Raw genomic sequence first — 25,890 nt, 5'->3', positions numbered from 1 at the left:
GCATGTGCCTGTGATCCCAGCTACTCCGGAGGCTGAGGTGGGAGGATGACCTGAGCCCAGGAAATTGAGGCTGCAGTGAACTGTGATGAGGCGACTGTATTCCAGCCTGGATGACAGAGTGAGGCCCTCAGATAATAATAATAATAGGAAGAAGAAGGAGGAGGAGGAGGAGGAGGAGTTTACAACTTCTATAAAGTAGGTGTGGGGAAATGTTGAAGGCAATCCAGGAACAGTCTGTGGAGTGGTGGAATTAAGTATGAATGTTAAAGGTTTTTTCAAATGTTTCTTTAACATGGTTTTTGGTATGAACAATTTGTGTATGTGTTAAAATTATCAGACATTTAGGCGGGTGTTAGGCAAGTGTCAGCAGCTCCAGCTCTGGGAAAGCTCTCCTGGGACCTTCTGTAGAGCGGGGACACGTCTGGAGCCATCTGGAGCCCACCCCCGGGTGATCCCAGGGACGTCCCCTCTCTCCTCTCCCTCTCTCTGTGTGTGTCTCTCTCTGTCTCCCTCTCTCTCTCTGTGTCTCTCTGTCTCTCTCTCTCTCTGTCTCTCTCTCTGTCTCTGTCTCTCTGTCTCTGTCTCTCTCTCTGTCTCTGTCTCTGTCTCTCTCTGTCTCTCTCTGTCTCTGTCTCTCTCTCTGTTTCTCTCTGTCTCTGTCTCTGTCTCTCTCTGTCTCTGTTTCTCTCTGTCTCTGTCTCTGTCTCTCTCTGTCTCTGTCTCTCTCTGTCTCTCTCTGTCTCTCTCTGTCTCTGTCTCTGTCTCTCTCTGTCTCTGTCTCTCTCTGTCTCTGTCTCTCTGTCTCTGTCTCTCTCTCTGTCTCTCTCTGTCTCTGTCTCTGTCTCTCTCTGTCTCTGTCTCTCTCTGTCTCTGTCTCTGTCTCTCTCTGTCTCTGTCTCTCTCTGTCTCTCTCTGTCTCTCTCTGTCTCTGTCTCTCTCTGTCTCTGTCTCTCTCTATCTCTGTCTCTCTCTGTCTCTGTCTCTGTCTCTCTCTGTCTCTGTCTCTCTGTCTCTCTCTGTCTCCGTCTCTCTGTCTCTGTCTCTGTCTCTCTGTCTCTGTCTCTCTGTCTCTCTCTGTCTCTCTCTCTGTCTCTCTCTCTGTCTCTGTCTCTCTGTCTCTGTCTCTGTCTCTCTCTCTCCACACACAGCATATATAACAACTATATTGTGGGCAGCTTTGTTTTCCCATAGTACAAACAAGTATCTTTGGCAAAGACGTATTTGACTACACTGGGAAGAAATATTTATGTGAAAAAGAACTCAGAGACTGTTAAGGCAACGGTTCAGCTCACGGCGAGGTCCTCTGTAGGAAGCGGCTGGTGGGAAAGGGGCGAGTGAGCCTGCCCGTGCGTCCCACATGGAGACGTTTGGATTGGAAACAACCAAAACATGTTTCAAGGAGACTCTCTCTGGGGGACACGCTCGTTTTCAGACATTTTATTCGGCCTGGCTGCAGTTTCGTCCTCCCGGACACAGGAACTGAACTGCAGGCCACGGGAGCCAGCCAGGGAAACCGCCTTCTCCAGCCACAGCCAGGGGGCCCTGGGCTTAGAGCTGCTGCCCGTTCTGGAGGGAGAGACCCCAGCAAGGAGGCCGTGACTCACCGGGCCAGCTCCTCCCTCCCCGCCCCCGCCCTCCCCCCCGCCCCTCCCGCCCTCAGCTCTCACTCTGGCTGGGAGCAGAAGACAGCCTCGGTCTCTGGTCGGCCGCGGAGGCCCACCCTGCCCTGGCCGCGCTGTGTGGTGACTGCAGGCCCCAGACATGAGGGCGGCCCGCGCTCTGCTGCCCCTGCTGTTGCAGGCCTGCTGGACGGCCGGGCAGGATGAGCCGGAGACCCCCAGGGCGGTGGCCTTCCAGGGTGAGTGGTGGCTGGGGGTGGAGGCTCCAGACTCCCCGCTCTTTGCTGCCGGCCAGGGCCAGATGTGCGGGGTCCCTTCCCAACCGTGGAACTGCAGACTGGGGGCCTGGAGCCCCTGAGCCCCACTCCCTGCTCGGGGCGGCTGCAGCGCCCAGCTCTGCCCCACCAGGCCTTGGCCGGGGCCCCTAGAGGGTCAGCATTCTCAGCAGGGAAGGACAGCAGGCAGCTCGGGAGGGGCTCCCGGGAGAGGGGGAGCTGGTGCGGGGCTGTCTCAGCGCTCCGTGAACGCCGTCGAGCCGTGAATCCGTTTGACCCCTCACCTGGCAGTGAGTCCAGACGCACGGCCCCCGTTCTAGACTAAGTCGTGCCGCTGCTGGTTCTGAATCCAGCGAGAAACCTTCACGTGAGGTCTCATTTGTCCAGTCCCATGCCAGGGACGCCCTGCCCTTCGGGGGAGGCTGTGAAGGGTTCTGACTCCCCTCGGGGCACAGGAGCGGTTTGGGGTCTCTCACTCCACCCCCTCCCCACCGTCGCCACCGAGGGATGAGGGACGTCCTGCGGCCTTTTCCCGGGAGAGCCCCTCCAGGCCCCGGGCTCTGCTGCAGGCGCTGGGCTGGCGGGGAGGGCAGGCCCAGCAGAGACTCGGGGAACGGGGCGAGAGCGCGAAGGCCCCTCTCCTCCGTCTTCGGTCAGACTGCCCCGTGGACCTGTTCTTTGTGCTGGACACCTCGGAGAGTGTGGCCCTGAGGCTGAAGCCCTACGGGGCCCTCGTGGACAAGGTCAAGTCCTTCACCAAGCGTTTCATCGACAACCTGAGGGACAGGTAGGAGGGACGCCCCGTGACCTTCCTCCGGTGCTTCTGGGCTTCTTGGAGGGTGGGGTGGGGGCCCAGGGGACCACGGGCGCGATGGCCTCAACCTCCCCTCTAAGAAGGGCGCACGTTGCCCTGGCCAGAGCCCCTCCCGGCGCCCTCCAGAGTGAGCCGGTTTGAGCCCCTGCTCGTGGGGGTGGCACCCGTCCCAGGTGACAGTGAGGCTGAGACGTAGGGAAGAGAGTCTCCCGCAGGCTGACCAAGAGGGCTCAGCCACGCAGTCCTGCCGGATGCCCAGCAGCCCCTCACTAACCACCCAGGCCCTGGTTCGTTCTGTGGGCCATGAGAACCTCTACCTGGGTCCTGGATTCCACGTTCTGAAGCTCCCTGACTCAGGGGCCGGGAGGGGCGTCGCTCTGCAGCCCCAGGGCCCCCAGGCTTGGTTCTGGGCTTGGGACCCGGCACACTCTGCTCCGCGTTCCTCCATCTGTGCGTGTGGCTGAGGACACACCGCGGGGGAGGGAGGGGTCCGTCCCGTGGGTCCACAGGGCCGTGGGGGTGGGGCATGTAGAATGGGGGCTCCCTCACTGAGACGAGCCCTGGCAATGGGGACACAGCTCAGCTGGCAAAGGACCCCCCAGTCTTCCCTGACCCTGCTGACTGGCCGCTGGGCCTGAGCCTCCCGCCACCAGAAGGGGCACAGTCAGAGGCTGCGGTAACAGCACCGTGTACCTGCCAACCCCCACCGTGCCCAGCGGGAGCCATTGGGATTAGAAACCCTGAGCTTAGTGGACGTGGCCAGGCCCGTGAGGCAGTGTGTTGGGGGGTCTGGCTGTGGATGGCACCAGGGAGGGGCGGCCATGTGCCCAGCGTCCCCTGAGTCGCCCTTGTTGCCTTTACTCAGGCTCCCCATGACTCAGTTTCCCACCTGTGAAATGGGGCGGAGTCATCCCCACATTGCCGCTGGCATTCCTGCAGGAGCTGCGATCACTCTGCTGAATGGGCGGGAGGGCGGGTGGGGCAGATGCGAGCCCACCTCAGGCTGGGGCAGAGCAGACCCCTGAGAGCCTCTGGCCCAGGTGCTTAGACCCCCCTGGGTGCCTCCTTCCCCCACAGTCATGCTGCCCCACTGCAGGCCCGAGGACCCCACCCCAGCACGGCCACACGCTCAGGGCTCCTGGTCTGAGGCCGGGGGATCGGAGCGCAGGTCACCTGCTGGCCACACCCGCCCACACAGCCCTCCAGGAGGGCCGGCCTCAGGGCCACGGGGAAGTCCAGCTGTGTGTCAGCCTCGGCCAGGGTGGAGCAGCCCGTCCATCCGGGTGACGTCGCGCCCTGGGATGGGCAGTGATGGTGCCAGGGGCCGCCCGCCTGACGCCTGCCGTGCCTGATCCTGGCAGGTACTACCGCTGCGACCGAAACCTGGTGTGGAACGCGGGTGCACTGCACTACAGCGACGACGTGGAGATCATCCAAGGCCTCACGCGCATGCCCGGTGACCGCGACACGCTCAAAAGCAGAGTGGACGCCATCAAGTATTTTGGGAAGGGCACCTACACTGACTGTGCCATCAAGAAGGGGCTGGAGCAGCTCCTCGTGGGGTGAGTGGCCTCCTGCCCAGGCAGCTCTCACACGTGGTACCCAGCCTGGGCCGGGGTTGGCCTGGGGTCCCTGTGCGGCTTCAGCTGCAGCCTCCCTGTTCTCTTGGAGGCTGTATGGCCTCCCTGACCACTTTGTGGGCAGGAAAGAGACAGAGACAGACAGAGACAGAGACAGAGAGAGACAGAGACAGAGACAGAGAGACAGAGACAGAGAGAGACAGAGACAGAGACAGAGAGAGACAGAGACAGAGAGAGACAGAGACAGAGACAGAGAGAGACAGAGACAGAGAGAGACAGAGACAGAGAGAGACAGAGACAGAGAGAGACAGAGAGACAGAGACAGAGAGAGACAGAGACAGAGAGAGACAGAGACAGAGACAGAGACAGAGAGACAGAGACAGACAGGGACAGAGAGAGAGAGAGAGGGAAACAGAGAGAGACAGAGACTGATAGAAAAAGACAGAGGCAGAGACAGAGAGAGAAGTGCAGAGACAGACAGAGACAGGGACAGACAGAGACAGAGAGAGACAGAGGCCGAGACACTGAGAGGCAGAGAGACAGGGCCGGTTTTCCCCACAGCATCAACACCGAGCTGGGCCAGGATCACTGAAACTGACTCTCATCAGACCTGAAGCACGCGCCGAGTTTCGTTTGCTTTCTCGGGGATTTTTCTGGACTGAGGGGTTTCCTCTCATCCCAGTGTCCAGATGTGGGGAGAGAGGGGCTGCAAGCCCCAGAGTGTCTGGAGGGGAACGTGGCCTCCCCACGCCCAGCCCTTCCCGAGGCCTCAGGATCGCAGTGGGGGTCCCGGGGCTGCCCTGTCCATCGAGCGGTACGGGGGGAGCCTCTCCCGAGGTCGGTCTCAGAGGCCCACACGGCCGGCGTGGGCCGGACACTCACTTTCCAGTGGTTGTGCCCACCTCCCGCCAGAGTTGGTGCCAAGCTGGGACCTGGGGGACTTGGAGTCGCTAGGAAGTCATCTGCTCTCTGCAGGGGGTGCGTGGGGGGACGTGGCCGCGCATGTCAGAGTGTGGCCCCGCCGTGGAAGCCACAGACAGATATGACTCCTCCTAATGAGCTCGCCCTGCTGGCCGACATGCTCAGTGTCCCCAGCAGCCCGCTCCACTGCCCTGTGACGCTGCCCTCCTTCCGTCTGCTCTCACCTTCCCTTTGGGGGGTTTGATTTGGGGCACTCTGGGATCGCCCTGTTGTTTGCTCATCACACCCATTTCCTGCAAAAGCCGTAGTGACACAGCAGCCTTCAGTTGAGGCAGCTTGTGGGTAGACGAGGCAGGCATCTCGGAGGGCACCCTCCCTGCCCCTTTCAGCCTCCACTCACTGGCCGGGGGACTTTGTGCCCCGGGGCACCGCAGGAACCAAGCCTCCTTTGGGGTCATGGGTGCCTCTCCTGGGAGGGCGTGAATTTTCCAAAGCAGTTTAGAGAAATGAGAGCCACAGAGCATTAGTCCCCACGGTGAGGTTCTTTTTAGTAATCCTCACGGTACAGCCAGGATCAGCAAAGAGAAACAGCTTCTCGCGATGAGACAGGGACCTGCACCTCCCAGATGGGCTTGGGTCTCCCTCCAGTTCCCCCACCTAGTCTCGGGGTCTCATGCTGCCCTCTCCTGTCCAGGGGCTCCCACCTAAAGGAGAACAAGTACCTGATTGTGGTGACCGACGGGCACCCCCTGGAGGGCTACAAGGAGCCATGCGGGGGGCTGGAGGACGCAGTGAACGAGGCCAAGCACCTGGGCGTCAAAGTCTTCTCAGTGGCCATCACGCCCGACCACCTGGTAGGCACCGCCCGCCCCGCAGATGCCCCCAACCTCATGGAGTGGCGGCTGCAAGGCCCTCGGCAGCTGGGACCATCTTTTGGTCCTCAGGAGGGTGTGGGGACTCCAGCCGGCCACCCTTGCCCCTGAGAGGCCAGCCCCTCCTGCTGAGGAGCCTGGAGCACCCCAGCCCCCGCTCTGGCCCTGTGGGAAGCGGCCCGGCCGTCAGGGGTCCCAGCCCTGCTCAGCCCGCCCTGAACACTGCCCCCAGGAGCCGCGTCTGAGCATCATCGCCACGGACCACACGTACCGGCGCAACTTCACGGCGGCTGACTGGGGCCAGAGCCGCGACGCGGAGGAGGTCATCAGCCAGACCATCGACACCATCGTGGACATGATCGTGAGGCCCCTGCCCGGGAGATGGGGAGGCCCACGGTGGCCCCAGGTGGAAAGTAATTCTACACTTCCATTTCTCTTTTCAGAAAAATAACGTGGAGCAAGTGGTAAGAGCCCTCCCCGCCAACCCCCAGCCACCAGTCCGCACACGTCCACCCACGCGTCCACCTGGTGTTCAGGATGCGTGTCCCTATGCACAGCCACCCATGTGCCCGGGACACATGTCCCCTGCGTGCCTGCCCATGTGTCTGCCCGTGTGCCCGGGACGTGTGTCCCCCTGCATGTCTGGCATGTGTGTCCCCCTGCACGTCTGCCCGTGTGCCTGGGACGTGTGTCCGCCTGTGTGTCCACCCGTGTGTCCGTCTGCCCATGTGCCTGGGTCACATGTCACCCTGGGTGTCCCGGCCACGTGTCTGTGCCTTTCCCACTGACTCGTCTCCACGCCTTCCCCCCCACAGTGCTGCTCCTTCGAATGCCAGGTGAGTGTGGCCCCCCACCCCTGACCCTGCGCCCTGCACCCTGAGAACCTGAGTCTGGGGTCCGGGCTGACCGTCCCCTCTGCCTTGCAGCCTGCAAGAGGACCTCCGGGGCTCCGGGGCGACCCTGGCTTCGAGGTGAGTGGTCACTCCTGCTCCTCGTGTGTTGTGGGGTGTCCCTGCAGCTTGGGGCCTGGGAGTGGGGGTGGCGGGACCAAAGCCTCCTGGGCACCTAAGTCCACCAGGAGGGTCCAGCAGGCAGGTTCTGGCCCGTGCAGGGTGTGGGCTGCCCTGGGGGCGTTGGGGGCTTCTGAGGGTGTCTCTGTCTGCCCTGCCCTCAGCCGCATTCTGCTCAGAAGGACCTTTCTGGGGGTCGGAGGGTGAGAACGTGGGGCCCCCAGTCGTGTGTGGCTCACACAGGATGACCTTAAACGTTAGAATTAGCTGCTGATAATTGCAGCTTGCCACGAGGCTGCTCATGGGCTTCAGATTTCTGGCTTCTCCTAATAATCATCAAACCCAGCAGCTGCGGGCCATGGCCATATCCTGGGGGTCGAGCCGTGGGCCTGGGGGGCTTCTGTGCTGCACATCCGTCCTGCCCGTGCCTGGGGGTCAGCAGGAACGGAGGCAGGGAGTGCGCGGAGCTGGCGTGCGGGGTGGAGCTCCCAGACCCAGGCTGACCAGGAGTGATGGGGAAGGTGCTTTAAAGCCCTGTGATCCCTGAAGACTGGACGAAGTGTGTTTTTAAAAACCTGTTTTGTGAGCCAGCTTTTTAGAAAGAAACAGGACTGCCCCCAACCTTGACCTGTTTTATGTTCCAGGGAGAACGAGGCAAGCCAGGGCTCCCGGGAGAGAAGGGAGAAGCCGGAGATCCTGTGAGTGCCTGACTGTGGGGTGGGGGCCCTAAGAAGCTGGAGGCGGGGAACGACTAGGCCTCGGAAACTTCTGGAAGAGTGTCTGGGTTCTGAGTGCCAAAGTCACTCTGCCTGTTCCTTATGGGTGGGAGCAGGCCTGGAGGGCCACAGCCCAGCCCTCCTTCCACACAGCCCCCCGGGCAGCCCCTGAGCCCATCTGCCAGGGAGGGGCTGGGTGGGGAGGTGCCCAGAGTGCTCAGGCCGGCACCATCTGGGGCCTCTGCTGTGGCTTCTTGGCCCAAATCCTATCCATAGACCTCCCTCCCCCAGCTCCACCTTGGAGCCCCTCGGCACCGTGGGCCCCGTGCAGCAGGGCGGCTCTCTCGGGTTCACCAGGCCTGGGCTGGAGGGAGGGGTGTGGGGCAGGGTGGGACTGGTCCCTGCCCCTGCCCCTCCAGGGGTGTCTCACCGCTTCCTCCTGTGTTCCAGGGAAGACCCGGGGACCTCGGACCTGTTGGGTACCAGGGGATGAAGGTACGTGCCCCAGCTTTCCTCGCCTGAGCCCGGCGGTGCCCTCAGCCCTGCGCGGCACTAACAAGCCTTCTCTTCCTCTTCTTCCGCGGGGCGTGTAGGGAGAAAAAGGGAGCCGTGGGGAGAAGGTGAGTGAGGCTCGACCTCGGGGCTGGTCCCTCCAGGCGCAGATGTGCCATCCTGGACGAGGGTGTCCCCGGGGATGAGGACAGCGTCCCTGACAGGAGACCACATGCCTGGCAGACCCGCTCCACCGCCCCTCCCCGTCCCCTCCATCTGGAAGGACAAGGACAGCCACCCGGGCACCCAGCAGGGGCACTTGTGTCACTTTCACCCCACCCCAGAGCGGGGTCCCACGGGCAGCTACCCTCTGCAGAGCGGGGTCCCACGGGCGATTACCCTCTGCAGAGTGGGGGTCCCACGGGGGTCCCATGGCGGTTACTTTCTCTGGAGCGGGGGTCCCACGGGCGGCTACCCTCTGCAGAGTGGGGGATCCCACAGCGGTTACCCACTGCAGAGTGGGGTCCCACGGCGGTTACCCTCTGCAGAGTGGGGGTCCCATGGGGGTCCCACGGCGGTTACTTTCTCTGGAGCGGGGGTCCCACGGGCGGCTACCCTCTGCAGAGTGGGGGTCCCATGGGCGGTTACCCTCTGCAGAGTGGGGGGTCCCACGGCGGTTACCCTCTGCAGAGTGACCCCTTCCCATCACTGTCAGACCCCATGATTCTCAGCAGTGACGTTGCCCCCTTGGGTTGGGGGCACTGGAGCCCCTGCCTTGTGTGGGACTAAGCCAAGGTTGCTCTGCCCTCCCCACCCCAAACACCCCCTCACATCCTCTTCCTGTCTCCGCAGGGCTCCAGGGGACCCAAGGGCTACAAGGTGAGTGTGGGCTGCTGGGAGGGGGGAGTTCTGCCCCCACGGCAGCATGTCTGACCTGCATCTGACCCCTGCCTTCGTTTTCCCGCCTCACAGGGAGAGAAGGGCAAGCGTGGCATCGACGGGGTGGACGGCGTGAAGGTGACTGGGGACGGATGGGGTGGATGGGGAGGGATGAGGAGGGACAGGGAGGTAACCGGGGAGGGATGGGGTGGACGACGTGAAGGTGACCAGGGGAGGGATGAGGAGGGATGGGAGGGACGGAGTGGATGGCGCGAAGGTTACCCAGGGAAGGAATGACGAGGGATGGGGATGGACGAGGAAGGACTGGGAGGGATGAGAAGGGATGGGGAGGGACAAGGAGGGACAGGGAGGGACGAGGAGGGACAGGGAGGGACGAGGAGGGTCGGGAAGGATGGGGAGGGATGGAGTGAAGCTGACCCTGGTAGGAGGGACAGTAAGAGATGAGTTGGACAGCATGAAGGTGACCAGGGGAAGGATGGGTAGGGATGGGGAGGGATGGGGAGGAATGGGAAGGGATGGAGTGGACAGCGTGAAGGTGACCTCGGGAGGAACAGGGAGGGACAAGGAGGGACAGGGAGGGATGGGGAGAGACGGAGTGGATGGCATGAAGGTGACCAGGGGATGGATGGGGTGGACAGTGTGAAGGTGACCAGGGGAGGGACGGGGAGGGGTGGGGAGGGGCGGGGAGGGGTGGGGAGGGACGGGGAGGGGTGGGGAGGGGCGGGGAGGGATGGGGTGAGGTGACCCCGGCGGGAGGGACGGGGAGGAGTGGGGTGGACGGTGTGAAGGTGAGCAGGGGAGAGGTGGGGAGGGACGGGGTGAGGTGACCCCGGTGGGAGGGACGGGGAGGGGTGGGGTGGATGGTGTGAAGGTGACCCCAGGGGGCTGTCTGCTAGGTGGGGCTTTCCAGGGAGGGCACGGAGAGCGCAAAGTCTGACAGGTGATAGGCCTTGGTTTACCCACTTGGCCTTCAGATTTTCTGCTTTTCTTCCTCTTTCCAGGGGGAGATGGGGTACCCAGGCCTGCCAGGCTGCAAGGGCTCGCCCGGGTTTGACGTAAGTCACTTCCTCTCACTGGTATTTTAAAACTAGCGCTGTAAGCAGCACCACGTGTGGACTCAGTTTTGACTTCGTCTGGGCGGCCTGGGGCTGCTGCCAAAGGCCGCGGTGGCCTCTGCTGGTGGTCATGCTGCCCTCCTCTCTCCAGGGTATTCAAGGACCCCCCGGACCCAAGGGAGACCCCGGCGCCTTTGGACTGAAAGGAGAAAAGGTGAGTGACTCGCGGCCCCTGGAGGGCCAGGGCCTTCACGATTGGCCAAATGCTGAATCGGAAACCGCTCCTGGAAGCAAGTCCTGGTCCGAGCAGGTCGGCCACCCATGCGGCCTCAGAGGGGAGGAGCTGGTGGAGGCTGGAGGCAGGCAGGGGAGTGGCGGGCACAGGGCCCAGCGTGGGAATAGCTGCCGTTGCGCTCCCGCCCGGAGCCTTCCCTGCAGCCCAAGGGCCTTCAGGCCTCCGCCATTCTGTTCCCCGCACCTGCCGCTCGCTCTGCACAAATGGGACCGCACCGCGTCACTCCCAGCCTGTGAGCCGCCGCCCAGAATGGCTCTCAGAACTGAGAATGGGCCAGGTGGCACTGAGGGCGCCAAGCAGGTGGGAGGGCAGGCGGGCAGCAGGAGTGCTGCGGGAGGGCAGGAGTGCAAGGCGGGAGCTCAAGGCGGGAGAAGGAGCTTTTTAGTCTGACTTAAAGGTGAGTCTGCCGTGGCTGGTGTTTTCTCTGGAGTTTCTTTGTTGAAACTGGAAGTGCTGGGGAAGACAAGGGCGAATGCTGACCCCACCCCAAATGTTCCCGGACGAGCTCCTAGAACCCAGCAGACGGTTTCCAAATCTCATCTTTGAGTTCCCAGATTGCCCTCCAGGCCCTAGATTTGAGTTTGCCAATTTGCCAGCCTGGCAAAGCTGTGCCTTCTCTAATGGGAACCGAGTCCTGCCCCTCAGACAAGATGGCCCTTGGCTGGGCCTCATAGGGAACAAGGTTGGAGCATTCCAGGAGGTTTTTGTGCAGGGTTGTGGATGGCTGAGGGTGCTGGGGGATCTGGGCTCTCAGGTGTTGGTCAGAGGGAGGGCCTGGTTTCGGTGAGGCGGGCCCTGGACGTGGCCTCTGGCGGCTGCACCCCTGGTGCACACCCCTGTGAGCGTGTGTGACCCCCCGGTCTTCCCCAGGGTGAGCCTGGAGCTGACGGGGAGGCGGGGAGACCAGGGAGCTCGGGACCACCTGGAGACGAGGTGAGGAGGTGCACAGGCCCCACAGATGCCGGGCATGGGCCCAGGGAAGGCAAGGAGATGGAGTGACCATTCTACCCTTGTTCCCCACAGGGCGAGCCAGGAGAGCCTGGTCCTCCCGGAGAGAAAGGAGAGGCGGGTGACGAGGTGAGTGAGGGCTCCGGACACCTTCCTGGGGAAGTGCACGGCCTCAGCCTCCGATCCTCTTTGCTCGGGGTCTGCTCCACATCCCTGAGACCAAATACAGGGTGTCCACCAGACTAACGCCGGCGTCTGTTTCTCTTCATCGCAGGGGAACCCAGGACCTGACGGTGCCCCCGGGGAGCGGGTGAGTGGGGCAGGGGCGGCCTGCGCTGTTGGCTTGCACTGTTCGCCTCACTGTGTAACTGTGGACGTGGCCTCTGTGGCCCAGTCCGGTACTCCCAGCACTGAGAGTCACGGCCCCCTGCCCCAGACAAGTGGGTTTCTTCACCCACACGTCCAGGACGCCTCTTCCCGTAGGCTCGGAACGGGTGGGACCTGGGCAACCAGGAGATTCCGGCCTCTGGAACTGTGGACCATGAGGTGGAGGGATGGCACCTCCCAGGGGTCCTGCTGGGGGAGTCGGCCCAGGCCAGGCCTCAAGCCCCACCCCAGCTGGGCGTGAGTTCCAGCAGCTGAGGCTTCACCCTCTGTGTCTGTCCACTCAGGGCGGCCCTGGAGAGAGAGGACCACGGGGGACCCCAGGCACGCGGGGACCAAGAGGAGACCCTGTGAGTCACAGTTCCTGGACCTGGGACCCACCCCAGGAAGGGGCAGGCAGATGCTGGGGCTGGTTCAGGCCTCCGGAGCCACAGGACATGCCACGAAGCCCCTGTCGCCCCTCGACCTGGCCAGCCCATTCACATGCCGTCAGGGAGGGCAGCCCCTGAAGCCGGCGCCCAGCCACGTGCCTGATGCTGGGACCTGTTTCGTGTGAAGGCGTTGCCCGTGGGCCCGGTGCCCACTTTCCCACCAGGCGGCGTCCACATTTCTGCCTCCGAGCTGGGTTCTTCTTTGGAACAATTTTCCTTTGTTAAAATTCCCAGAGTGAGGAAGTTGGGTCAGAACCCCAGATGGGAAGCTAGGCCAGCGGGGCACCTGCCTGGGAAGTCTTGACATAGAAACCTCACCCCAAAGCAGAGATTCTGGCGGCCCCAGAGGCCACCCCCCACCTTCAGCTCCATGGCCGTGGGCCTCACTAGGGCCACCCCACAGCCCAGCCTCAGGGTGCAGAAACACAGGGCCCTTCTCTGTCCCTGTGACTGTACTGGGCCCGGGGCGGGGCAGCTGGCAGATTCTGGGTGTCTCAGTCCTGCCGGGCTCAGGCAGAGTGAGGGGGGAAGAATGCCCTGCTGTGCCCAGCCGAGCCGCCAGGCCTCAGAGGCAGCACCCCCAGGTGCTCCCTCGTCCGACAATCAGGACATGCAGCTGTCGTGTGCTGACAGTCGGGCGGGGCTCCAGCAGGGCCGGGGAGCTGAGCTAGGGCCAGAGTCTCGCCACCGAGGGGTTTGGCTCCCCGAAGGGGGATGGGGGATTTCTGACCTCCTCCCTGGGAGCTCCCCAGAAGCACACAGCCCCGTGGAGGGGCGGGGGGACGTCAAAGCAGGGACTGTGTGACTTAGTGACTCAGACCACCTTCCAGGCCCACTCCTCTGAGATCAGGGAATGAGACTGACAGCCAGGCAGAGCCCAGAGGAAGGGCCGGCCACACAGCTCTGGCTTCCCAGCAGGCCGCAAGTCTGTGGCTACAAACACCTGCCAGGTCTGCAGAGCTCACTGGAGAAGCAGGGATGCACGCAGGGACGCCTCTGGGGCCCCAGGAGAGCTGCCGGCCTCCTGAGTGAAGACAGCCAGCCACGCTGATGGCCACACACGTGGGCCGAGGAAACGCTTGGGGAGGCCAGGAAGGAGCCGTGTGGGGAGGGAAGTCCGGAGCAGCCCAGTGACCACCTGGATAGCACGCTCTGGCTCCCAGCGTGCCCTGGCAGCTGTCCTCCCCAAGGATGGCCCAGCTCCACACTCACTGCTCGTCTCTCCTCAGGGTGAAGCTGGCCCACAAGGTGATCAGGGAAGAGAAGGCCCCGTTGGTGTCCCTGGAGACCCGGTAGGAGGCCCTGTGGGGTTGGGGGGCATTGGCCAATTTGGGTTTTGGAGGTAGAAGTGCTCCAGCAGCTCACGCACTGGGGGTCTCTTCATTTCCATTCGAGGGCGTCTGTGTTCCCGTAGATCTCGTGGGTGTCCCTGCATGGGAGCCGGCTCCTGGGGGTGAGGCACAGCATGGGCCGGGCTGGTGTGGATTGGTGAGGGCAGGCCCAGCGCCCGGGGGCCCGACGCTCAGACGCTCAGCCCCAGATGGAGAAGCGCTGTCCGGGCACCCGTCTGGGGCAAGGGTGCCTTGCAGTGAGGAAGAGGCTTTGGAGCCCCTGGGAGACACTGTGGGAGCTTGGTCAGCATTTGTTTTTCTGGGTCAGGGGCCAGGCATGACTGTGCCTGGAGGTCAACTGGGGAGTGTGAGGCTATGGAAGGTTCCAGAATCCCGGGGTGTCGGGATGAAAATGCACTCTCATCTCATTCTAAATTCCCTTCTCCGAGCCTCTGGAATCGCTGTGCACGCCGCGTGGCTTTCTGTCTCTTCCCCCATTCTGATGACTGCCATGATGGTGAATCCACTGTGGTGTTGCCCGCAGGCTGGGCTGGGCTGTTGCATCCTCCTGGAGCTCACCTGCCCCACGGGGACAGGAAGGCCTCCACACGGTCACGCCCAGAGACAGCAAGTCTGTACTCCCCGAGCTTGTCTGCTTCTGTGGACAAATCAACCTTACAGCTCCATGTGCGTAGCTGCCCACCTGCCACACATAAGGCCAGACCCTGGGCATGGCAGCGGGCATGGCAGCAGGCATGGCAGCTGTCTCAGACGTCCAGCAAGACGGGGCCTCAGACCCAGGGAGATGGGAGAGGCTGTCCCAGTGCAAGTCACATTTGTATTTCTGTGCACGAGGTGAAATCGTGCTTTTGTGGCGCCAACAGGTGTTACACAGCTGTTAAAAACACCTGTGTCATAGATTAGGACCAGAGCAGGGCTTGGCAGGCAAGGTCTGGGCCGTTCGTCCACCTGGTCCTGCGTGCGGCTCATGGCAGGGGCAGAAAGGGCTCCCGACACCTTCCTGGGGAAGTGCACGGCCTCGGCCTCTGATCCTCTGCTCTTTGAGCTCCCGGGGCTCCAGCCCTGAGGCTGATCTGACCTCCTGTGTGGTCACCGCAGGAGAGGGCCAAGTGCAGGGCGCAGTGCATGGAAGAGGCCACGCAGCCAGTGGCAGGTGGTGGGGAGGGGACGGCCCAGGGCCAGGTTCCAGGCTTGCGAGGCTGCTCAAGGCCTTGGTAGCCGAAAGTCTCAGTGGGAAAAGCGTTCAGAGGCCAGGACTTGCTCGGAGAATTCTGACCACACCCTGTCTGTTTTATATGTTCAGTTTTCAAAATAATTAATAGCCACTATAAGAAAAAACAAAGCCACTTTCAAAGAGTTGTGACAAGAGAGGCAGTCCTGTGAGCAGGCGGCTGCAGGACCTCCAGTGTCATGGGGCAGGCTGCACAGGGGCTGGTTGGTCCCGTGCCTGGGGCTGCAGGACCTCCAGTGTCATGGGGCAGGCTGCACAGGGGCTGGTTGGTCCTGTGCCTGGGGTCTGGGAGCAGTCCCTAGGCTGCTGTGCTGGAGGAGGTTCCCCCAGTGCCTGAGACCAGGGCACCACGTTACCCTTGACTCACAGTTGCCTCGCCGAGGCAGGCACTTGTTCACCTGGAGCCTCCCGGGGGCCTTTTGGGGCCTGGGATGTGGATAGGTGGCTTTGGAACCACATTTGTCCATCGGGACATTGGGCTCCTAGCTGGCCTCCTGGGCTCTCGCTGCTCTGGGCACCTCCTGCTCAGCTCTTGCCAGCCTTACCGCTCCCCTCCACCCCGCCCAGCACGGGCCTGTCCCTGTGTGGACACCAGAAGTGGTTGGGCCCTCAGGGCTGGTCCCGGGAGGTGCCCCCAGTGAGCTGCCTCTGCAGCCGCTCTGCAGAAGCTGCCGAGTCTGGCCTCCTGCTCCCTGTGGCACACTCTGACCGTGTGTGGTGAGGTCCAGGCCTTCTGCCTCCCACTCACCTGGCCCAGGGCACAGAGACCTCCTTTCAATCCTCCCTCCTGGCTCCCCTTCTCGTGTTCCCAAGGCAGGGTCTCAGGGTACCAGACTAACCCCTGTGAACCCCAAGTTTGGTGGGCTTCTGGACCTCCTTGAGGCCTGTGTGCAAAGTCCCCAGTCAAGCGTGCAGTCCTAACACTGCGGGGGTGTTGACCACGCAGGGTGCAGGAGCTTCACAGCCAGGGCTGGATGCTCACAGTCGGGTAGGGAGAGCAATACACTAGGTGCCGCCCGTCTGCCTGGTGGAGGCCACGGGTCAGGCTGGTGAATGGGCCAAGTCTGGTAGTGGGGAAGTTGTAAACATTTGAACCACCAGGACAGGCCTCATCACGAAGCATCAGCTTAACCACAGGCCAGGGACAGGCGTCCGACCAGGCTCATGGCTGGGGCCCACCAGGGCCAGGTGTGCACACGGCTCCCTTCTTGGCTCAGCTGGCTGCATTGGGAAGTGCCTGGGCGCCTGGGCTAGACCCAGAAGGGCAGGGACTCACCACTGGATCGTCCACGGAGCAGGCCCTCGAGGGTGGAGGCTGGAGCCAGCTCTGGAAATAGACCCCACAGGGGGTCCTCATGAGATGTGGGGGACCCAAGGAAGTCCAGCAGGCAGCCTCAGGTGCAGGTGGGGGCAGGGTGGTGTCCAGGCTCAACCCACAGCGGGTCCTGCGGTTGGGGGTGGGCTAAGGGGACCAGGCCAGGCCCAAAGGGGACCATGAGGGAGGGCAGTCTGGGGCCACTCTGATGGGAGAAGGGGCAGGTGGTCTGCGGCCCAGGGACCTGTAGCCTCACCCCTCCATGGGGGCCAAAGGCACCAGCCAGGCGCCCACTGAAGTCATCTGAAAGAGGTTTCAACACTCGTGCCCAGGCCCTTCATCAGACCCAAGAGTGGGCCTGGCTCGCCCCCTGTGCTGATTGGACCAGGGCCGGAGCCTGGGGGCCCTGACACTTCACGGTCCGAGACCCTCAGCTTAGGGTCAGGGGGGGCTCAGGCCTGAGGGCTGGGTGAGGGCTGTGGTCCAACGTGCCACATCCATCTCTCTACAGGGTGAGGCTGGCCCTATCGGACCTAAAGGCTACCGAGGCGATGAGGGTCCCCCAGGCTCCGAGGTGAGTCCCGCTCCCCACCCACGCCCGCCACCCAGGAGGGGCCTGAGGGTCCAGAACCCACTCTCTGCCCGGTGCTTGCCCCGCGTCCTCTGAGGACCCCATGGTCCTGGGTGTCCTGGCTCCCGCTGGGACCTCTCCCGGCCCCAGGAGGGCCCTGCTTCCCTCCAAGGTCACCACGCCTGGTCCTGCTCCCTTCACGCCTCCCTCTTCCTCCTCAGGGTGCCAGAGGAGCCCCAGGACCTGCTGGACCCCCTGGAGACCCTGGGCTGATGGGTGAGAGGGTGAGTGTCCAACAGCTCGGGCCCTGGGGCCGAGGCCTGGCTGCAAGAGGCCCTGGGGAGCCCCAGCCCTGCACTGTGGAACTGCCTGGGGTCCCTGACTGGGCCGGGAGCGCTCGCAGCATCACTGGCTCCTGGCCACAGTCAGCACCTGAGCCAGAGGCTGCCTCGGCAGGGCCCCTCCTGCCCTGAGGTCTGGGTCCCAGGGTCCACGGGGACCAGCAGGGTGGCCCCAGGGGAGGGAGGGGCTCTGTGGGGTCAGTGCTCCCGGGCCCATGCTGGTCAGTGGGTATCCCAGGCCTGGCTGATTCGCATGGTGACGGCTACTGTGCTCCCCCAGGGTGAAGACGGCCCCCCTGGAAATGGCACCGAGGGCTTCCCTGGCTTCCCCGTAAGTGCCCAGAGGCTGAGCCCACAGGAACGTGCCCCAAGCCGCCTGCAGCACATTCTTTAGTGGACTGGGTACTCCTGGGTGGGCGGGTTGGCCCCAGGACCGCCGGCTGGCCCAGGAAGTCCATGGCCAGGATTCTGTCAGCTCAGGCCCTTCCGCAGTGCCCCCTCACAGCCTCCCCTCTCAATCAGAACCCGGCATCACCGCCCTGCTTTTCTGTGACAGGGGTATCCGGGCAACAGGGGCCCTCCCGGGATAAACGTGAGTACACCCCCTCCTCCATCTGGCTGTGGGCACACACACATTCACAGTCACAGGGACACGCACGTGTGAACACACATGTGTAAACAGGCTCCCGAGCAAACACACGGGCACCCGCCACAGCCCCAGTCGGCATCAGCTCCAGCAGAAGCCAAGGCTCGTGGCCAAGGCCCTGCGAGGCTCCCGCTGTGGTGTGGCCCGTGGGTCCCCTGGCTGTGCCGATGGGGGGGACACATGAGGATCACGGGGGGACCTGTGACGGACCGATGCTCCCCTCGGTGAACAGGGCAGGCCCAGCCCCAGAGGCCGCCCCACGGCTCCCTAGGCCACCCCAGGACCCGGTTTCTCCAGCCCAGGAAACGCGTGTGGTGGGGAAGGGAAGAGTGCCTCCCTTATCTTTATTTTTTTCCTTTTAAACTTTCTGCTTCCTAAAAACAAAATAAAACCCATGATAACCAAGCACTCTCCCATCACTACAGGGCACGAAGGGCTACCCCGGCCTCAAGGGGGACGAGGGGGAAGCCGGGGACCCCGGAGATGACGTAAGTGTGGACGGGGGCAGGGCCAGCCCTGAGTCCACCTGAACCACAGAGGGTTGGCCCTCGAAGGGCAGTGGACCAGGACCGGCTGGTGGGAGGCCTCATGGGCCCTGGCTGCTGGACGCTCTGTGGACGGGGCCAGTGCGCAGATGCCCAGACGGTGCACAGCCCGTTGACACAACGCTGTTTCCTTCCAGAACAACGACATTGCACCCCGAGGAGTCAAAGGAGCAAAGGGGTACCGGGGCCCCGAGGGACCCCAGGTGGGTGGGTGTGGCTGGGTGAGGCCACGGTGGGCTGCGCCTGGGACGCTGGATGCTGGGGCTGGGGAATGCTGGAAGGGGCTGGGAGAGCGGGAGGCGGCGGCAGGGAATTTGGGGGAGCACGTCATCTGGGAGGCTCTGGGGGTGGGAGGCACCGGTCGCCAGGGTCTGGTGGCGGCCAGGGTCGGGGTGGTGGCCAGGGCAGCAGAGCTGAGCCCAGGGAGACAGCAGGTCCTCAGGGTGGGCCCCACCTGGGATGGTCGCCTGGACCACCAGTGAGCGAAGCCCCAGCTGCCCTCACAGGACCCTCACTGAGGACGAGGGGCTGGGCAGGGGGGGTGGGGGGGTGGGCTTGATATGGGGTAGGGGTCCCGGGGGTGGGGCCTGTCTCAGCTCAGGAAGCTCAGTGGGCACCTCACCCTCAGAGCTCCTCTACCCTGTTTCTTGGACAGGGACCCCCAGGACACCCAGGACCGCCCGGGCCAGACGTAAGTGGGGCTCTGTGAACATCGCTGGGGGCAACCACTGCAGCCTCCGTCCCTTGGGGTGTGGGTCCTGTCCGTGGGAGCTCCTGTAGACGCTGCTCACAAGGGGGGTGGGTTGTGGAAGAAGAGCTGGTGCCAGGCCATGAGGACACGTGAGGATCATGGGGGGACACACGACAGCCATGGGGGGGACACATGAGGATCATGGGGGGACCTGTGACGGCCATGGGGGGACCTGTGACGGCCATGAAGACACGCGATGACTGTGGGGGGACATGTGAGGATCATGGGGGGACACGTGGCGGCTGTGGGGGGACACGTGACGGCCATGGGGGGACACGTGAGGATCATGGGGGGGACACGTGATGGCCATGGGGGGACACGTGAGGATCATGGGGGGACACGTGATGGCCGTGGGGGGACCCGTGAGGATCATGGGGGGGCCTGTATCCATGAGGACCATGAGGGGACCCATGGTGGCCACGAGGAGACCCATGACAGTGCTGTTTCTGTGACCACATCAGGGGTCCAGCCGTGTAGCAGGGGTGTAGTGGGCAGAGCTGGGCACACCTGCAAAGAACCCCGTGCCCAAACCCAGCCCTGTGGGGGCCCTGGGGAGGGTGACCTGGAGACCCAGTAGCCCACAGTCCCCACTGGGAGGGGCTGTCCATGGCCTCAGGACCCTCGTCTCTCCCTCCCCAGGAATGCGAGATTTTGGACATCATCATGAAAATGTGCTGTGAGTATCTCTGAGAGGCCGTTCTTAGGGAGAGCAGGGCCCCAGCCCGGCCTGTTCCACTCCTAGAAGGGTCTCTCCACTGTTGGGGGCCCGGGTCTCTGAGTACATCCTTGAGGAGGCTCTTCAGCCAGCCCCTACCGACCTCCGAAGCCCTCCCAGGCCCCCAGGTCCCCGTGCAGGCTGAGAGTCCCCGGTGCCGCGCAGAGCTGCCACGTGGGGAGGGCGGCCAGGGAGGCAGGGAGGCGGGGAGGCTGGGAGGGAGGCCAGGGAAGGGGGGAGGCTGCCCTGAGAACAGGAGTCTTTCTGACGTGGGCAGGATGGGGCCCTGACTATGGTCTAACTGACCCTTTCTCTTCTCCTCAGCTTGCTGTGGTGAGACCCGTGCTCTGGCTTCTGAGAGAATGGATCCCGGGGGTGGGGGAGCGAGGCCTGGGTCCCACGCATGTCACAGGACAGCACGTGGCACCCTGGTCCCTGCCCACAGCTCCTTGCACCTGTCCACCCCTCTGGGGTCTGCTCCAAGCCAGCAGAGTCCCGGGTGCTGGGCTGGGCCCCTCCATCTTTCACCCATAACTGAAATAACCAGGAGCAGGCTGGGGGTCCCTGCTCCATCGTTCTGGCCCACAGGCCCCACGCCCAGCCTGGCTGAGCAACGCAGGCCCTGACCAGCCACCGAGTGGAGCGGCCATTGGGGGGCCATTGGAGGGGGTGGGCTCGTCTAGGGCTGAGACAGGCGGGACCAGTGTCAGGCGATGACGTGGCAGCCAAGGAGGGGCCAGGGCGGAGGAGGGGAGGGGCCATGGCGGAGGAGGGGCGGGGCCATGGCGGAGGAGGGGCGGGGCGTGCTCTGCTGACACTGCCCCCGCCTGCAGAATGCAAGTGCGGCCCCATCGACCTGCTCTTCGTACTGGACAGCTCAGAGAGCATCGGCCTGCAGAACTTCGAGATTGCCAAGGACTTCGTCGTCAAGGTCATCGACCGGTTGAGCCGGGACGAGCTGGTCAAGGTGAGGCCTCGCCCTTCCCGGGTTTGCCCAGCGCAGGTGCATCCCGGCCCTGCCAGCCGCCCCTGCCAGGGCCAGACCTCAGCCTCCCGAGGCCGTCGCTGCATCCCTGTGACTTCCCTGCTCGTGAGGAGGATGCCAAGCACGCGCCAGTCCATCCGGGCCTCCAGCTCCACCTGGCGAGGCTGGCCCATTCTACACAGGCACCCCAGATGAGGGAGGGGCTCCCCTCTCCTTGAGGGCCAGCAGTTTGGGGTACTGAGTTCTGGGGGTGGGCTTGTCCCTCGTGGACAGAACCTACGAGGGCGTCATCCACCAAGGAAGATTGGTTTGCGGGGTACCCAGGTTCCAGGGGCTGTGCCACCCCCTGGGCACCGGAGCCAGTCACAGGGGACCCAGGTCCTGAGGTCCTGGGGGCTGTGCCGCCCTCTGGGCACCCGCAGCCAACAGAGTCATCCCTGGGAGGCTTATGCAGACCTGGGGTAGCGCTCCCGTCCTGACCCCGGCGCCGGTCCCACAGTTTGAGCCGGGACAGTCGTACGCAGGTGTGGTGCAGTACAGCCACAGCCAGATGCAGGAGCACGTGAGCCTGCGCAGCCCCAGCATCCGGAACGTGCAGGAGCTCAAGGAGTGAGTGCCCACAAACGGCCAGGGCCCTCCCACCCCTCGTCCCGACCCCTGGCCCCGCGGTGAATCGGCCCTGACCCCTCATCCCAGGTGGGCTCGGCCCCGTGGCAGGCCTGGCCCTGACCGGCCCCTCCCGCCCCTTCCTGTGCAGAGCCATCAAGAACCTGCAGTGGATGGCGGGCGGCACTTTCACAGGAGAGGCCCTGCAGTACACGCGGGACCAGCTTCTGCCACCCAGCCCGAACAACCGCATCGCTCTAGTCATCACTGACGGGCGCTCAGACACCCAGAGGGACACCACGCCGCTCAACGTGCTCTGCAGTCCAGGCGTCCAGGTGGGGTGGCCACCCCCAGGCTGCACCTGCCCCGCCTAGGGCGCCCTGCCAGCCAGGGTGGTCTTGTCCCCTGAAAGACGAGGGCAGAGCGGGCTGCGCCACACCGACACTGTCTGTCCCCACAGGTGGTCTCCGTGGGCATCAAGGACGTGTTTGACTTCGTCCCGGGCTCCGACCAGCTCAATGTCATTTCTTGCCAAGGCCTGGCACCATCCCAGGGCCGGGCCGGCCTCTCGCTGGTCAAGGAAAACTATGCAGAGCTGCTGGAGGACGCCTTCCTGAAGAATGTCACCGCCCAGATCTGCATAGGTACGCCCAGGGCTGTCCCAGATCTGCGTAGGTGCACGGGGCGTCCAGGCGTGTCCCAGATCTGCATAGGTGCACGGGCCGCCCGGGCTGTCCCAGGTCTGTGTAGGTCATGTGGGGCGCCCGGGCTGTCCCAGATCTGTGTAGGTGCACGCGGGGCGCCCGGGCTGTCCCAGACAGAGGCCTCCTCCCAGCTCACTGTGACCTCCAGGGGCACGGCCACCCCTGTGCTCAGCCGGAGGTCCTGGGACATCTCCTAGGGGTTATAGGTGGAGCAGTGGGCCCACACTGCATGGTTTTTCTCTTTTACAGATAAGAAGTGTCCAGATTACACCTGCCCCAGTGAGTACCTCAGCGGCCCAGGCACATGGGGAGGAGGGCACCGTGGCTGGGGCAGGGGCTCTGAGAGGAGGGGGCTCTGGGAGGAGGGCCTGGCGGTCACAAGAGCAGGTGCATGGCTCACTCTGGTGGCTGAGCACCACCGTGCCGTGCCCTCTCTGGGGAGCTCGGACGCCCTCTGGCCAGCCCACTGCGGCTCATGCTAACGTCTGCCCACCCCGCTCTGCAGTCACGTTCTCCTCCCCCGCTGACATCACCATCCTGCTGGACAGCTCTGCCAGCGTGGGCAGCCACAACTTTGACACCACCAAGCGCTTCGCCAAGCGCCTGGCCGAGCGCTTCCTCATGGCGGGCAGGACGGACCCCGCCCATGACGTGCGGGTGGCTGTGGTGCAGTACAGCGGCACAGGCCAGCAGCGGCCAGAGCGGGCGTCGCTGCAGTTCCTGCAGAACTACACGGCCCTGGCCAGTGCTGTCGATGCCATGGACTTTATCAACGACGCCACGGACGTCAACGACGCCCTGGGCTATGTGACCCGCTTCTACCGCGAGGCCTCGTCTGGCGCTGCAAAGAAGAGGCTGCTGCTCTTCTCAGATGGCAACTCACAGGGCGCCACGCCCGCGGCCATCGAGAAGGCCGTGCAGGAGGCCCAGCGAGCGGGCATCGAGATCTTCGTGGTGGTTGTGGGCCGCCAGGTGAATGAGCCCCACATCCGCGTCCTGGTCACCGGCAAGACGGCCGAGTACGACGTGGCCTACGGCGAGCGCCACCTGTTCCGTGTCCCCAGCTACCAGGCCCTGCTGCGCGGCGTCTTCCACCAGACCGTCTCCAGGAAGGTGGCACTGGGCTAGGCCGCCCCGCACGCAGGCCCCAAACCCTGTCCTCCCACCCCTCCCCACCCATCACTAAACAGTAAAATGTGATGCGAATTTTCCCGACCAACCTGATTCGCTAGATTTTTTTTTTTTTAAAGAAAAGCTTGGAAAGCCAGGACACAACGCTGCTGCCTGCTTTGTGCAGGGCCCACCGGGGCTCAGCCCTGAGCTGGCGTCACCTGTGCAGGGCCCTCTGGGGCTCAGCCCTAAGTTGGCGTCACCTGGGCTCCCCACCCCGGGCCCTCCTGCCCGCCCTCCCTCCTGCAGCTCCTTCCCTAGGCACCTCTGTGCAGCATACCAGCCTGAGCCAGACGCCCTCTCGGGACCCGTGCTGCACACACCTCCCTCTCCTTTGTCCCCATAGCCGGCTTTTCCCACCAATCCTCACCTAACAGTTACTTTACAATTAAAGTCAAAGCAAGCTTTTCTCCTCAGCTTGAGGCAGCCATTGGAGTCTGTCTCGTTTTGGGAAACCAAGGTCAGAAGGCCGCTGTAGACATAAATCTCGGCGACTTGGCCCTGTCTCCTGAGTGTCCTGCTGGTGACCGGCCTGGACCTCGGCCCCACAGCCCTAGGGGCTGCTGCTGACCAGCACTGACCCCGACCTCAGCGAGTACTCGCAGGGGCGCTGGCTGCACTCAGGACCCTCGAGATTAAAGGTGCTAACCCCATCCGCTCCTCCCTCCCGCAGAGACTGGGGCCTGGACTGGACATGAGAGCCCCTTGGTGCCACAGAGGGCTGTGTCTTACTAGAAACAATGCAAAACTCTCCTTCCTCAGAACAGTGACGTGTTCGACGTGTTATCAAAGGCGCCCTTTCTATGTTCGTGTTAGTTTTGCTCCTTCTGTGTTTTTCTCTGAACCATATCCATGTCGCCAACTTTTCCAAATAAAGGTTTTCACTCCTCTCCCTGTGGTTATCTTCCCCACAAAGTAAAATCCTGCCATGTGTGCCAACGGAGCAGGCACAGGAGGTTGGGGGAGTGTGTGTGCGTGCCCGCTCCCAACCCCCATCACCACCAGTCCCAGGCCAGAACCAGGGCTGCCCTTGGCTACAGCTGTCCATCCATGCCCCGATCTGCGTCTGCGTTGGTGACGTGGAGATGACGCTGCACCTGTGGACAGAGAGGAGCTGAGGAGGCATCACCCTGGGCTTTCAGGCCTCAGTGGTCTGGGACCGGCCACATCCACCAAGGTCAACCACAAACGCCAGCCCCAGGTTCTAGGCTTGGTACTGAAATACCCCTGGGAGCTCACAAGGAGAGTTGAGATCCTGCAGGGCCCAGAGGAAGAAGTCCTGGGAGGCTCCACCTTTGGGGCAGAGCAAGAGGAGGATGGAAGGTGGAGGGCGCAGGGCAAAGGCAGCGGGGCTCATCCTCAAAGAAGTTCGTAGCCCCTGAATCCCAGAATCTGGGGTGCACGGTTGTTCCTGGGGGTCCTTGGGGGACTAAGAGGATCGGCCGAAGGCTGGGCTGGAGGAGGGCAGCAGGAATGGGCATCGAGGGTGAGGGTGGGGCTTCCTGAAGGCCCTCACTTGCAGCGACCCTGGCGAGCCTCTCAGGTGCCACAGGCAGGGACATGCCTTGCTCGGTGCATCACACCATGTGGCCAGCAGAGCTGCAGGGAAATGCCGGGGACCCTGCATTTCCGTTTCAGGTGGAGAACAAGCGCCCCTCACAGAACTGCAGGGAGAGAGGGGCCCGGGGCAGACGCAGTGAGGCGGGTGGGAGGGGCCCGGGGCAGACGCAGTGAGGTGGTGGCCCAGCCCCTCCCGGCTGCCCCATGGGTATCACACTGCAGCTGCGGCCCTGGTGTGAGGAGGGCTGGGCTGGGCCAGCAGGATGTTCCCTCATGGTGCGAGGCCCACACTCTGCGTGGAGCTTCCCTGTGCCCAGGTTACCCTGCAAGGCCCTCCGAGAGGCTTCCTACAGCTGCGGCCCCCACACAGCCCCGGCCCAGGCCCGCTCTTCCCCATCCCAGTTTCTTCGCACTGTATATGGCCAGGCTACCCTGACACGGCCCTGAGCCCTTGTCCTGGCTTCCTCCCCTGTAAGCCAGGTGAATGACTCCATGGCACTCACCTGAGAGGGTTGCGGTGAGGCCCAGGCCCCTCGTGCCCACTCGGCCAACGGCCCCTGCCTGGCAGGAGCTGGGAGGAGGCTGGGGCGGCCAGAGGGGAGCGGCCTGTCCTGGAGGAGGCCCGGAGACCCTGGTGGGAGGGTCTCTCCCAAGTGCTCTCTCTGGGAACCCCTTCCCCTGTGCCTGCCCTGCACAGACCTCTCCAGGTCACCGCTGGGTTGCACACGGGGTTCAGGGGGTCCTTGAGGTGGGGCCCCTGTTCCCAGGTCCCAGCTGGGTTTCTCCTGAACCTCAACCCACCCTCACCTGCGAGCGTTCCCATCCCAAGGCAGGAGGGGCTGTGGGGGTTACCAAGGCCTGGGTTGCAGAAACCCCCAGCCACTACGCAGACCCCCATGGGGCCCAGGGAAGCTCCTGGCCTCACACTGCACCTCACACTTCCTGTGGGGGCCGACTCCAAGGTCCCGGCCTCTCATCTTGTAGAAACTGAGGCACAGGAAGGACACACACTCCCACGGCTAGTCAGCATGGCCCTCACACCTCCCGCTGGACTGACACTTGGCCAAGCTCCGGCTCAGCCCTAGC

General features: G+C 63.6%; 1 protein-coding gene across 1 annotated transcript; it reads left to right on the top strand.

Moving 5' to 3' along the window:
- The first annotated feature begins 1,231 nt into the window (after positions 1-1,231).
- COL6A1 (collagen type VI alpha 1 chain) lies at positions 1,232-24,134 on the top strand. Its single transcript, XM_015132686.3, has 35 exons — positions 1,232-1,858; positions 2,552-2,681; positions 4,070-4,270; positions 5,904-6,063; positions 6,314-6,442; positions 6,525-6,545; positions 6,897-6,917; positions 7,008-7,052; positions 7,736-7,789; positions 8,258-8,302; positions 8,401-8,427; positions 9,152-9,178; positions 9,272-9,316; positions 10,201-10,254; positions 10,406-10,468; positions 11,420-11,482; positions 11,573-11,626; positions 11,772-11,807; positions 12,169-12,231; positions 13,542-13,604; positions 16,722-16,784; positions 17,003-17,065; positions 17,403-17,453; positions 17,679-17,714; positions 18,194-18,256; positions 18,451-18,516; positions 18,969-19,004; positions 19,704-19,740; positions 20,104-20,112; positions 20,613-20,746; positions 21,264-21,373; positions 21,522-21,705; positions 21,831-22,014; positions 22,324-22,353; positions 22,580-24,134. Exons 1-35 carry the CDS (start codon positions 1,762-1,764, stop codon positions 23,200-23,202), a joined length of 3,087 nt encoding a protein of 1,028 aa, XP_014988172.1. The 5' UTR covers positions 1,232-1,761; the 3' UTR covers positions 23,203-24,134.
- Positions 24,135-25,890: the final 1,756 nt, after the last annotated feature.

Source organism: Macaca mulatta, chromosome 3, assembly GCF_049350105.2.
Source record: "Macaca mulatta isolate MMU2019108-1 chromosome 3, T2T-MMU8v2.0, whole genome shotgun sequence".
Lineage (NCBI taxonomy): Eukaryota > Metazoa > Chordata > Mammalia > Primates > Cercopithecidae > Macaca > Macaca mulatta.
Note: the sequence above shows the minus strand (reverse complement) of the source record. Positions and strands in the feature narration are given on the sequence as shown.